At 42.4% G+C, this 14,298-nt stretch overlaps 1 protein-coding gene across 4 annotated transcripts in view; it reads right to left on the reverse strand.

The window, feature by feature from the left end:
• Positions 1-282: 282 nt before the first annotated feature.
• Positions 283-14,298, reverse strand: part of LOC118369059 (neuronal PAS domain-containing protein 3-like) — a 536,261-nt gene continuing 522,245 nt past the window's right edge. For all 4 annotated transcript variants that reach the window (XM_052496674.1, XM_052496672.1, XM_052496675.1 and 1 more), the window contains 3 exons: positions 7,901-8,048; positions 2,457-2,572; positions 283-1,731 (listed from right to left, as the gene is read on the reverse strand). In XM_052496674.1, the coding sequence (XP_052352634.1) occupies positions 290-1,731; positions 2,457-2,572; positions 7,901-8,048 (1,706 nt within the window). In that variant the 3' untranslated portion in view covers positions 283-289. The remainder of the gene's footprint in view (positions 1,732-2,456; positions 2,573-7,900; positions 8,049-14,298) is intronic.

Consider the following 14,298-nt stretch of genomic DNA (forward strand, 5'->3'; position numbering starts at 1 on the left):
GCAAAAATTAATTCTTTACAATAAACAATAGTCAGTTGGGTTTGATCAGAGAAAATCTAATTGATAGTACTGTAAGAGGAGCAAGAAGAGGACGAGAGATTGATAGAATGGGAGTCAATAGAGAGAGAGAAAAGGATAGAAAGACTAGGAGCCATTCATTTCTAGTACACAAGCTCAATTGCTCAAATTCAAAATGCTAGAATATATTTATTTTCCACTTGAAACACAGTCTTATGCCTCAACGAGTCTCTGACAGTTGAACACAGTAATATGGTCTTGGTGTTTTGCTCTAATCTTCTTTGCGCTCCAGAGTTTGTGTGGTGTGTATCCCGTTACTGTAGACAGGGAATGGAAGAGTAGAGAACAGTCCCTCTGCCGTGGTGAATACATTGGCTGCTGGTATCTGGGTGAGACTGGCGCCGGACATGGTACCCCCAAAAGGGCCAGCCATGTTGAGCCGGTGGACATGATGATACAGCATCTCCATGGGTGTCTTGGGGTCGATGCCGAAGCTGGGGCTACCGTTGACATCCACAAAGTTCATAGCGTGGGCCACATTGTTGGGCAGCAGATTGGCGCCTGCCTGCATGGCCAGAGTGACGTCGGCTGGGGCGTAGCGGATGGTGCCAGTGGTGTAGACCCGTGAGGCAGCAGTGCTGGTCGTGGCGAGGGTGCCGGTGACCCGTTGGACCAGTGGAAGCGCCACGTTCCCGGCCTGCAGCCTCTGCAGGGCCTCCAGGTCGCTGGTGTACAGCAGGGAGGAGCCGGACGTGGTGGGGGTGCTCTGACATTGCTGGTTGTCGCGCGGCGAGGCCGAGAGAGGCGGGGACAGGGGGTCGGAGGAGGACCCAGAGCCAGAGGGAGGGGCCAGGCTAGCGGCGCTGGAGGCCGAGGAGGGGGCGCTGCTATAACCGCTGAAGGAGGGGGGTACGCCCTTCCTGGTACCTGCGCCCCCACTGCCCCCCTCTGTTCCTGGGGGAGTGAGCACTGAGTCTGGGATGGAGACCTGCAGACTACCAGGCTGTGGGGAGGGGAAGGTATCGTGGGCTGGGACGGGCTTTGTCATGCTGTAGGGAGACTCGTTCCTGGAGATCTCTCTGTTGGGTGGGTAGTTCCAGATGATGCTGTCATTGTCGAAGTTGATGGGCTCGGACATTTCCGTTTTGATCTTGAGCACAGAGGCACTGGCAGGGGATGGGGTCGGCAGGAGGGAGACAGCCCCAACAAAGGTGTTAGAGCTGGGGGTGGCAGAGGAGAGGCACATACGTTTAGGACGACTACCGTCCCATTTCTGCTTTTTCCTCCTCTTCTTACGCTTCTGCTGCTTACGGGCAGCGGGGGTGGCGAGAGTCTCGGTGGCGCTGTCACAGGCTTTAAAGCTGTCGTCATCTTCCTCATCGTCATCATCATCTTCTTCTTCAGAGGAGGAGGAAGGCGAGTCGTGCAGCTCCACCCCTCCGTTTCCATCTCCGTAGTGCTCCACCTTGATGTGCAGGTCCTCCAGCCGGCCCAGTCTGCCCTCCTTGGTCTCCACCTCACAGTCACTGGGCTCCAGATCGTCCTCGCTCTCCTGGCTCTCTGGGTTGGAGGAGCTGTCTCCCTCCTCCTGACGCCTCATCTCCTGCTCTGAGGACGACTGGCCCTGCTGCTGCTTTGTACTGTTTGTTTCCGGGTCCTCTGTGTTCTCAGTCTGGTTCCCCTTCCTGTCCCACTTGGAGTTCTCATTGTCGTCTGAGAGAAAGGTTCCATTTAGTATACAGACTTCAACAACACTCAAAAAAATCCATGTATACTGTATAAATATCTGTCCAAAATAACCACTACAAATGAAATAATCTTTCATGCCCTTCATTAAGATCTTTTTAATGTTCAGTATTTTGCTATAAAGAGATACAGTATATGGAATACTCCCTTTACCCCTCAATTACAATAATTGACTTATTTACTCCACCACTGTGTTCTACTGCAGTTATAATAACGTCTGTCTGGTGCCTGGTGTGTTGGCTTGGCATCGATCACCCCCTGGATACTGGAGCAGTGGTGCTCTCCAACCGTACTGTCAGAGTGAGGAGGACAACTCTACCCAGCAGCAGCTGGCCTGGGCCACAACCCTCACCATGCCCGCTGGCATAGGGGGCACTGAGGGAGGCCTGGTGCCAATGGCCAATATGCTGGCTCTTTCCTCAGACTGTCACCCAAAATCATCCTCTCCTCTCCTCTCCTGCCCCCTTGGCGGTACTCCATTGAATATGTTTTATTCAAAATTGTCCTCAAACTAATGATGAGGGCTTTTCTCCTCTTTCTCCATGGATGGCCACAGTATAATACAAGGTATGCTTTCTCTTAGGGAGCTTAGGCCAGGTTATACTGTAAAGAGCTTTGTGACAGCTGTTGATGTAAAAAGGGTTTTATCAATACCCTTATAATGATTTATTGATTGATTGATGGTACCGTACCAGAGTTGTCCTTGGACTCGGACTCAGAGTCAGATGTCTCTGAAGACTCTGAGGCTTTCTCTGGAAGGTTGGGTAGCTGGGCGATGTCCATGGGTGTGTCCTTGTACTCTGGATTACTGAAGGAACAGACAATAGAGACAACCAAAAGTATTTATAATCTGGATTACTGCAGGAACAGACAAGACAGAGGTCTTTATAATCTGGATTAATGCAGGAACAGACAAAACATAGGTCGTTATAATCTGGATTACTGCAGGAACAGACAACACAGAGGTATTTATAATCTGGAAAACTGCAGGAAAAGACAATAGATAATTAGATATGAAATGGATTATGGAATTTGGCAGATTATGCAATAGTCATGTAAACACTTAATTTAACTCGGTGGCAGGTAGCCTAGTGGTTAGAGCGTTGAACTCAAAACTGTAAAGGTTGCAAGATACAGGGCAGTTAATCCACTGTTCCTAGCTGACAAGGTATAAATTCGGCACAAGGTTGTCATTCTGACCCTGCTTTTCTGAACAATCTGTTGAATTATTAAGACATGTTAACCATCAATCTCCACTGTTCCAGTGGTGTATTTGATCTGCACAGCGGTGTATTTGATCTGCACAGCGGTGTATTTATCTGTACAGTGGTGGCTATCATTGAAAATCTGCACAGCGGTGTATTTGATCTGCACAGCGGTGTATTTGATCTGCACAGCGGTGTATTTGATCTGCACAGCGGGTATTTGATCTGCAAGAATTTGTTCGTAACTGACTTGCCTATTTGTTAAATCTAAAGGTCAAATCTTAATCTGCACAAGGTTAAAATTGAATCAAGCGGTGTATTTAATCTGCACAGCGGTGTATTTGATTAAAACACCTGCGGTGTATTTTTCTGAACAATCTGTTGAATTTATTAAGACATGTATTTAAAACATCTCAGTGGTGTATTTGACCATCATTCCAGCGGTGTATTTGATCTGCACAGCGGTGTATTTGTATTTAATCAGCACGGTGTATTTGAGCAGTGGTGTATTTGATCTGCACAGCGGTATTTGTATTTGATCTGCACAGCGGTGTATTTGATCTGCACAGCGGTGTATTTGATCTGCATAGCGGTGTATTTGATCTGCACAGCGGTGTATTTGATCTGCACAGCGGTGTATTTGATCTGCACAGCGGTGTATTTGATCTGCACAGCGGTGTATTTGATCTGCACAGCAGTGTATTTGATCTGCACATGTGCTAGCACCAGCCGAATGAGCCTCCCTCTTTAGCGCGAGTGAAGTTCGGAACAACAATGTATGCACCATACAAGTCGTTTTCACATACAAACTTTATATGTCTGAACTCAGAAACAAATATGCTTCCTAAAAATAACATGTTCACTGTGGTAGAATGTTTATTTTGCTTGGCAATTTTCTGCATTTATCAGTGCCACTACTATATTCATCTGACTATCCACAATAATCGCATTATTGTGTGCATGTAACCATGCTCACTTTCTTTGCCAAAAGATAATAATTTAGAGCATATCGCTGCCAGGGATTGCAGAGAACACAGCATTTGACATTCTCCTAGTGTTCTGATTGATCCAGCTGTCCCTAAAGCAAAGCTCCTAACTCTTTGGCTCTCACAGCTGCTCTATGGGTCCGCAGAGGTGAGGAGAAATTTGGAAGGATATTGAGAAGATATATCTATTACAGTTGATGAGAGAAGGGTTCCTTCTTGTGCTGGCAGCTAAATTCAATATTTAGCAACTCCTTGGAAAAACAGCTTTTGTGTATCTGGATCTAAAATTACAATAACATCTCAATCACTTTAGGATGCAGAGATAATTCTACAATGATCAATTCAATGGTGCCAATGGCAAAAAGGCATTTCATTAACAGTGTCTTAGAGCAAACTAATACTGTCAGATACCGTTGAAGTGGGAAGTTTACATACACCTTAGCCAAATACATTTCAACTCAGTTTTTCACCATTCCTGACATTTAATCCTAGTAAGAATTCCCTGTCTTGGGTCAGTTATGATCATAACTTTATTTTAAGAATGTGAAATGTCAGAATAATAGGAGAGAGAATGATTTATTTCAGCTTTTATTTCTTTCATCACATTCCCAGTGGGTCAGAAGTTTACATACACTCAATTAGTATTTGGTAGCATTGCCTTTAAATTGCTTCACTTGGGTCAAACATTTCGGGTCGCCTTCCACAAGCTTCCCACAATAAGTTGGGTGAATTTTGGCCCATTCCTCCTGACACAGTTGGTGTAACTGAGAACTGAGTCAGGTTTATAGGCCTCCTTGCTCGCACGCGCTTTTTCAGTTCTGCCCACAAATTGTCTACAGGATTGAAGTCAGAGCCTTGCGATGGCCACCCCAATACCTTGACTTTGTTGTCCTTAAGCCATTTTGCCACAACTTTGGAAGTATGCTTGGGGTCATTGTCCATTTGGAAGACCCATTTGCGACCAAGCTTTAACTTCCTGACTGATGTCTTGAGATGTTTCTTCAATAAATCCACATAATTTTCCTTCTTCATGAAGCCATCTATTTTGGGAAGTGCACCAGTCCCTCCTGCAAAGCACCCCCAAAACATGATGCTGCCACCCTTGTGCTTCACGGTTGGGATGGTGTTCTTCGGCTTGCAAGCCTCCCCCTTTTTCCTCCAAACATAACGATGGTCATTATGGCCAAGAGATCTATTTTTGTTTCATTAGACCAGAGGACATTTCTCCAAAAAGTAGGATCTTTGTCCCCATGTGCAGTTGCAAACTTTAGTCTGGCGTTGTTATGGCGGTTTTGGAGCAGTGGCTTCTTCCTTGCTGAGGGGCCTTTCAGGTTATGTCGATATAGGACTCGTTTTACTGTGGATATAGATACTTTTGTACCTGTTTCCTCCAGCATCTTCACAAGGTTCTTTGCTGTTGTTCTGGGATTGATTTGCACTTTTCGCACCAAAGTGCGTTCATCTCTCGGAGACACAACGCGTCTCCTTCCTGAGTGGTATGACGACTGCGTGGTCCCATGGTGTACAGATGAATGTGGTACCTTCAGGCATTTGGAAATTGCTCTCAAGGATGAACAAGACTTGTGGAGGTCTTGGCTGATTTCTTTTCATTTTCCCATGATGTCAAGCACAGAGGCACTGAGTTTGAAGGTAGGCCTTGAAATACATCCACAGGTACACCTCCAAATGACTCAAATGATGTCAATTAGCCTATCAAAATCTTCTAAAGCCATAATGTTCTGGAATTTTCCAAGCGTTTAAAGGCACAGTCAACTTAGTGTATGTAAACTTCTGACCCACTGTGACACAGTGAATTATAAGTGAAATAATTTGTCTGTAAACAATTGTTGGAAAAATTACTTGTGTCATGCACAAAGTAGACATCCTAACTGACTTGCCAAAACTATAGTTTGTTAACAAGACATTTGTGGAGTGGTTGAAAAATGAGTTTGTAAACTTCTGACTTCAACTGTCTACATTACCTGTCAGAGGTCTCAACACACCTACTCATTCAAGGGTTTTTCTTTATTTGTACTATTTTATACATTGTAGAATAATAATGAAGACACAAACTATGAAATAACACATATGGAATCATGTAGTAACCAAAAAAGTGTTAAACAAATCAAAATACATTTTATATTTGAGATTCTTCAAAGTAGCCACCCTTTGCCTTGATGACAGCTTTGCACACTCTTGGCATTCTCACAACCAGCTTCATGAGGAATGCTTTTACAACAGTCTTAAAGGAGTTCCCACAAATGCTGAGGACTTGTTGGCTGCTTTTCCATCACTCTGCGGTCCAACTCATCCCAAACCATCTAAATTGGGATGAGGTCGGGTGATTGTGGAGGCCAGGTCATCTGATGCAGCACTCCATTACTCGGTCAAATAGCCCTTAAATAGCCTGGAGTGTGTTTCAGGTCATTGTCCTGTTGAAAAACAAACAATAGTCCCACTAAGCGCAAACCAGATGGGATGGCGTATCGCTGCAGAATGCTGTGGTAGCCATGCCGGTTAAGTGTGCCTCTAAATAAATCAACTCTAAATAAGTCATTGATAGTGTCACCAGCAAAGAACACCCACACCATCACACCTCCTCCTCCATGCTTCACAGTGGAAAACCACACATGCGGAGATCATCTGTTCAGCAACTCTGCGTCTCACAAAGACACGGCGGTTAGAAGCAAAAATCTCAAATTTGGACTCACCAGACCAATGGACAGATTTCCACCTGTCTATAATGTCCATTGCTTGTGTTTCATGGCCCAATCAAGTCTCTTCTTCTCATTGGTGCCCTTTAGTAGTGGTTTCTTCGCAGCAATTCGACCATGAATGCCTGTTTCACACAGTCTCCACTGAACAGTTGATGTTGAGATGTGTCTGTTACTTGAACTCTGTGAAGCATTTATTTGGGCTGCAATTTCTGAGGCTGGTAACTCTAATGAACTTATCCTCTGCAGCAGAGGTAACTCTGGGTCTTCCATTCCTGTGGCGGTCATCATGAGAGCCAGTTTCATCATAGCGCCTGATGTTTTTTGCGACAGAACTTAAAGAAACTTTCAAAGTTCTTTAATTTTTTTGGATTGACTGACCTTTATGTCTTAAAGAAATCATGTCTTAAACTGTAATTTCTCTTTGCTTATTTGAGCAGTTCTTGCCATAATATGAACTTGGTATTTTACCAAATAGGGCTATCGTCTGTAGACCACCCCTACACCCCTCACAACACAACTGATTGGCTCAAACACATTAAGAAGGTAAGAAATTCCACAAATTAACTTTTAACAAGGCACACCTGTTCATTGAAATATATTCCAGGTGACTACCTCATGAAGCTGGTTGAGAGAATGCCAAGAGTGTGCAAAGCTGTCATCAAGGTAAAGGGTGGCTACTAGATTTGTTTAACACTTTTTTGGTTACTACATGATTCTATTAGTTATTTCATAATTTTGATGTCTTCACTATTATTCTGCAATGTAGAACATAGTAAAAATAAAAAAAAACCCTGGAATGAGTAAGGGTGTCCAAACTCTTGACTGGTACTGTATGCCATTATCCTATTCTGACAAAGAAGTTGCTATAGAATAGGTACTACAACTATGCGTAAACCATTTGATGAAAATTGTATTGCCAAGAAGAATCTACACCTTGTTAAAATACTGAAATGGTAAAAATAAAAATAGCATATTTAATGAAAATGAATGACCAATCTTGTGTTCGCTTGTGTTTGCTTCCTGGTGTAGCTGACTCTGTGTGTACTTTCCCAAACGGCATCCCATTTCCTATACAGTATAGTGCATTACTTTTGACCAGAACCCTATGGGCCCTGGTCAAAAGTAGTGTACTACACAGGGAAAAGGGTGCCATTTTGGAAGCAGACTGGTTTTGGGCACTGGCTGGCTGTCATGTGTTGGGTGGTTCACAGATGGGGCCCAGCCTTACCTGAGTACGTAGTTGACCCAGATTATGTTCTTTTCATTGCCATTCTTGGCATTGATGGCGATGGTGGCACTGGACTGGATCCAGATGTACCCACCGTTCTTCTGGATCCAGCGGTAGTACTTGGTCACACACTGGCCCTTGTTTATCACTGGGGTGGAGAGAGGAGAGAGTAGAGAGAAGGGGAGAGGAGGGAGGGGGGAGGACAGAGGAGAGAGGAAAGAGGAGGTGAGTGAGCAAAGAGAAGAGGACAATAGATACAGTAAGAGGGATAGAGGGGAGGAAAGAAAGAAAGAAAGGAGAGAGACCATCAGGTGGCATCCAACAGCTGTGTGAGGGGCTGTGCTGCTCTCTGCTCTAGCTACCTTCATTAATCAAGTTCTCTGACTGGCTAAAACAGGAACGGGGATGCTGCACAGGGTACACTATTAAATACCTCAGAGGACAGTGTGTGTGCTGATCTGGAAACCAACGACGAGGGAACAATACATACGTAAATATGGAATGAATGAGAGTCAATCGGGACCAGTATACACCAGTTGTAACAATGGTAAAGATATAACTCTGTAGGTGTGTGATTTCAGGATAGAAACAGAACACACAAACAGAACACACAGTGTATGACTAGTTTGTTAGTTAGATAGAGAGATTGAATTTTAATTTATGGGTCTTGATTTCCTGGTTAGGGATAGGCAAGGGGTGTAATTATAGGGTAGATGCTTAAAATCAGATTGTTTTCTGATTAACAAAATAGTGCATCACTATGTCTGGCTGCTTTGAGGCTGGCTGCAGTGAGCCTCTCCCACCATCTGGTGGCACTGTGAGTCTGTATCAGCTACTAACTACACCACACTACATTACATTACATTACACTACACTAAACTACACTCTGCTGGTTGTGTCCTTGTCTTGTCTGCCTTTGCATAAGTGAAGATGCTCTGGCAGTCGCAATACATCAGGCTAAATTAACCGCTCAATGATCTCAATCAATATGTATTTGCATTAATCATGACGCTCTAAAACAGAAACAGTCAGAATCTGAGCAAGGCAGTAAATGCATATTGTTATTTTAATTGTAGCTACAAATAGCCTCTACCATAAAAATACTTCCACGAGGGGGGATGATTTACAGTTGAAGTCGAAAGTTTACATACACTTAGGTTGGAGTCATTAAAACTAGTTTTTAAAGCACTCCACAAATTTCTTGTAAACAAACTATAGTTTTGGCAAGTCGGTTAGGACATCTACTTTGTTTTTTCCCCAACAATTGTTACAGAGAGATTATTTAACTTATAATTCACTGTATCGCAATTCCAGTGGGTCAGAAGTTTACATACACTAAGTTGACTGTGCCTTTAAACAGCTTGGAAAATTCCAGAAAATCATGTCATGGCTTTAGAAGCTTCTGATAGGTCGATTTACATAATTTGAGTCAATTGGAGGTGTGCCCATGGATGAATTTCAAGGACTACCTTCAAACTCAGTGCCTCTTTGCTTGACATCATGAGAAAATCAAAAGAAATCAGCCAAGACATTTTTTTTGTAGACGTCCACAAGTCTGGTTCATCCTTGGGAGCAATTTCCAAACGCCTGAAGGTACCACATTCATCTGCACTAACAATAGTACACAAGTATAAACACCATGGGACCACGCAGCCGTCATACCGCTCAGGAAGGAGAAGCGTTCTGTCTCCGAGAGATGAACGTACTTTGGTGCGAAAAGTGCAAATCAATCCCAGAACAACAGCAAAGGACCTTGTGAAGATGCTGGAGGAAACAGGTACAAAAGTATCTATATCCACAGTAAAACGAGTCCTATATCGACATAACTTGTAAGGACGAAACCACTGCTCCAAAACTGTCATAATGCAGACAACGGTTTGCAACTGCACATGAGGACAAAGATCGTACTTTTTGGTCTGTCCCCTGGTCTGATGAAACAAAAATCTAACTGTTTGGCCATAATGACCATTGTTTTGTTTGGAGGAAAAAGGGTGAGTCTTGCAAGCCAAAGAACACCATCCCAACCGTGAAGCACAGGGTGGCAGTATCATGTTGTGGGGGTGCTTTGCTGCAGGAGGGACTGGTGCACTTCGCAAAATAGATGGCATCATCAGGCAGGAAAATTATGTGGATATATTGAAGCAACATCTCAACATCTCAAGACATCAGTCAGGAAGTTCAAACTTGGTCGCAAATGGGTCTTCGAAATGGACAATGACCCCAAGCATACTTCCAAAGTTGTGGCAAAATGGGACAACAAAGTCAAGTTATTGGAGTGGCCATCACAAAGCCCTGACCGCAATCCTATAGAACATTTGTGGACAGAACTGAAAAAGTGTGTGCGAGCAAGGAGGCCTATAAACCTGACTCAGTTACACCAACTGTGTCAGGAGGAATGGGCCAAAATTCACGCAACTTATTGTGGGAAGCTTGTGGAAGGCTATCCGAAACGTTTGACCCAAGAGAAACAATTTAAAGGCAATGCTACCAAATACTAATTGAGTGTATGTAAACTTCTGACCCACTGGGAATGTGATGAAAGAAATAAAAGCTGAAATAAATCATTCTCTCTACTATTATTCTGACATTTCACATTCTTAAAATAAAGTGGTGATCCTAACTGACCTAAGACATGGAATTCTTACGAGGATTAAATGTCAGGAATGGTGAATTACTAAATTCAAATGTATTTGACTAAGGTGTATGTAAACTTCCGACTTCAACTGTATATAAAAAGAATGCCAGTAAATGAAAAAGTATTAGGAACTAATAGCATTGTTTAAGAAACCTTCCCAAGGGTTCTACTAATTGACTTTAGATCACTGACTGCTTTCTTTTCCTATACATATAGAATGAAAAGAAAATAAAAGAAAGAGAAAATTGAAAGAAATGACTTGTTTACTACTGAGGAGGTCTAGTATACTGTAGTGCAGGGATGGGCAACTGGTGGCCCGTGGGTACATTTATATATATGTATTTTTTAAACTAATTTGGGGGTCTCAACTTACTGTTGAGAGTTAGAATACTAGAATACACAAGTTGCAATTTCAAAAAAATTGGTTGTGAACTGTCACTGACAGTCAATCAAATAGCCCATGTCAGCATTAAAAAATTACTTATTGTAAATGAGTAAAATGGCCAACTATCTAAACTTGTAGTAATCATGGTTGAATTACCACTGCAAACATTTCTCTCTATGGCACCCTATGGCAAAATGTGTAGAATTGCAGAAGATGTGCTGTAAAACTGCAAAATGTTCTCTCTTACCCCATGGCAAAATGTGTAGAATTTCAGAAAATGTGCTATAAAACTGCAAAATATTATCTCCGCCCCATGGCAAAATGGGTAGAATTACATGTAATTAGTTATAAAATTGGTAAATTATTTATCTGCCCCATGGCAACATGTGTAGATTTGCAGCAAACTTGCTTTAAAACTGCAATTGCAGGAAATCCACCAACCTTTCAGTTACTGGCCCAACGCTCTAACCTCTAGGCTACCTGCCACCCCACTGCTAAAATGTCAATTATTAACTCCTAGTATAAACCTCAATTTGTTATACTAGGAGTTAACAATGATAGGATATACACAATATACTACATTTGAAAAGGGAAAGATATAAACATTATTTAGATTATTTTCAGTTGAATAGTCATTCATGATTATCCAAATATCCAAATATTGGATTCAAACTGCATCTACAATATTTGGGAACTGTAAATGTGATGGTTCTAATATTTTGGGAAATAATTAAGAATTTATGTACTCAACCATTATACTGTATCTGCTGTGAGGATATTGAGTCATAATATTGGTAGTCATGACTCATATATTATTTTAGGATGTATTTATTACCATAATTATTTCAGGTAAAAAATAAACATTTCCAAATCCTAACTCTAATCTTGGTAAATAACTTGACAAATCAAGTATACACGGCAAACTCAACATTCCACAGTCATATTCTAATCTCAGGCCGTCCTTGCAAATAAGAATTTGTTCTTAACTGACTTGCCTAGTTAAATAAAGGTTACACATTCTACAGTATAGCAAGTGAACTGTATATCTATGAAGGCACCAAAACTGGACCTCCGTATCTCTCTGCCCTTGAACATCAGAGCTCTCTCATCAGTATTAGTGTCATTACATTTACATGTTCTTATCCAGAGCAATATAGAGGAGAAATTATTGTTAAGTGCACATCGACAGATTTTTCACCTAATCGGCTCTGTGAGTCAAACCAGAGACCTTTTGTTTACTGGCCCAACACACGCAACCGCTAGCCTACCTGCATACCCAATACACTCCACCCCTGGCTTACCTGGCACAATGTGTTTGCAGGTGAGACTTTTTATTTATTTTTTACCTTGTCCACTTACAGTGCCGTTTTACGGTGCCGGAGTCGTCCACTAGCTATTGGAGGCATTAAAAGGAATAACGGTGACTACCCTTCAGATACCCTTTACCTCAAGTGGCCCTGGCTTGCGACAAGGGGTGTCACCCACAGGAGGCTGCTGACGGGAGGACAGCTCATAATAATGGCTGGAATTGATTAAGTGGAATGGTATCAAACACATGGAAACCACTTGTTTGATGTGTTTCATAGCATTCCGTTGATTCCGTTCCAGCCATTACTGTGAGCCCGTCCTCCCCAATTAAGGTGCTACCAAGCTCCTGTGGTGTCACCGTCATATAAAAGTAAGTCATTTACACCGTGAAATTGCTTTATGAAAAGTCTTTGCAGTCCATCAGGGTATTATTGTAAAGGCAAAACATTTTATGAATGAGGGAGGAGACAGAAAGGAATGTTCTCTTCTCTACCGGGTTTGACATTTTTGTCTGGCTTCACAAGAACATTCTGCCTGTATTGTGGCGAGTGGTTTTCTTCATGTTTTTCTGAGGTACACTCTATTGTTGAAGCCCAAAGTTACTGTTTTCCAAAGCTTTGAATTTACAGCAACTTTGCCTGTGTCGTCAACATTCAACAATTCAGCTGTATTTTCCAGTATCTGTAGTGTCCAAACAAGTGAGCTGAGTTGGTTTTTATTAGAGTCAGTCTGAACTAGTCTCAGGAGACAGGTTCTGGTAGTATGCCTGGAGGCAGATGGCTTAAGTCCTCAGAGATGTAAGTTCTTTCAGTGAGCTACAGTATCTCTCTCCATCTCACGAAAACCATCTCTTTTCCCCAGTCTGATATAACAGTCACTCAAAACCATTTGTCCCTACTGTGTATGCTACAGTTCAGTTATCAGATCGCCAGACTAACGGATGTCTTGGCTTAACATGTATCCTTCTGGAATGAATGAAAAAGAACCTTTCCAGTCATAGCACATGCGTTGATGAGTGAAGTATGAATCGTAGTGATGTACAAACACACAGTATAGATTTGGTCTATATAGATTTGGTCTATATGAAATGGAGTCTATGTGATCTTTTCACAGTCTTAGGATACACTATGAATAAAAAGTTTAGCAACTAAATGGCCATATTATAAAGCTTGGACAAAAGCCAATTCATTTAAACACCTTCTCAAGTCTGATGGTTCACTTCTGAACTCGCGTCTAGAGAGTTGGCTAAGTGGAATAATACATTTCCTTCAGATCCAGTGACCTTGTCACCCTGCCTCACCAGCTGATTGCTGCTATTCACACCAAACCTCCACAGTATGTCAGAACATTTTTGGTAACGCTTCCTCTGAATACCCTCTTCATAATGCATGATCAGCACACGTATGATGCCTTATGAGCTATGCCCAATGCATGACTTAGCTAGCTATAAATATCTGTTCATATACATCTATAACTACATTTGATCAGTTATTTATCATCACAAAGGCCAAATGATCATCACATATGTGGTGATAATGTGACCGATGATGATAATGATGGGTATATGTCATGGGCATTAACCCTTTACACTTGTACCCGTAGACAGGTTGAAAATGACAGATTTGGGCACTGGTAAGCGCCTAAATTGGAACGTAGTGATTGTACAGCAGCATGCTATACATGACGTCAGAGCTCTGGCTCTGCTCTTCACAGCGCTGTATGGGTTCCGACTGACAGCCGTTCTGAACTTGAGCACCGCGTGGGACAACAAGTTGCTCCCATCCCTCCCACTAACTGGGCAAACGTTTTATTGTCTGAGTGAGGGAAATGCTGTAAATTGAGAGGACTCAATGTATTTCCAAAGATGAGACGTTGAGGATTATAATAAATACTGATTGGATGTCATACAAGCCAAACACCCGTGAGTCCAAATGTGCACTTCACATTTCCATATGATCAATCTCATGTCATATACAGTGTCAACGTTTATGATCACTATGTGTGATGTACAGTTCCAAGATGACATGACGTCACACCCTGGGTTGATCTGAACAGAATGTTTGTTTGTCT

The sequence above is a fragment of the Oncorhynchus keta genome, chromosome 35 (genome assembly GCF_023373465.1).
Source record: "Oncorhynchus keta strain PuntledgeMale-10-30-2019 chromosome 35, Oket_V2, whole genome shotgun sequence".
Taxonomy (NCBI): Eukaryota; Metazoa; Chordata; class Actinopteri; order Salmoniformes; family Salmonidae; genus Oncorhynchus; species Oncorhynchus keta.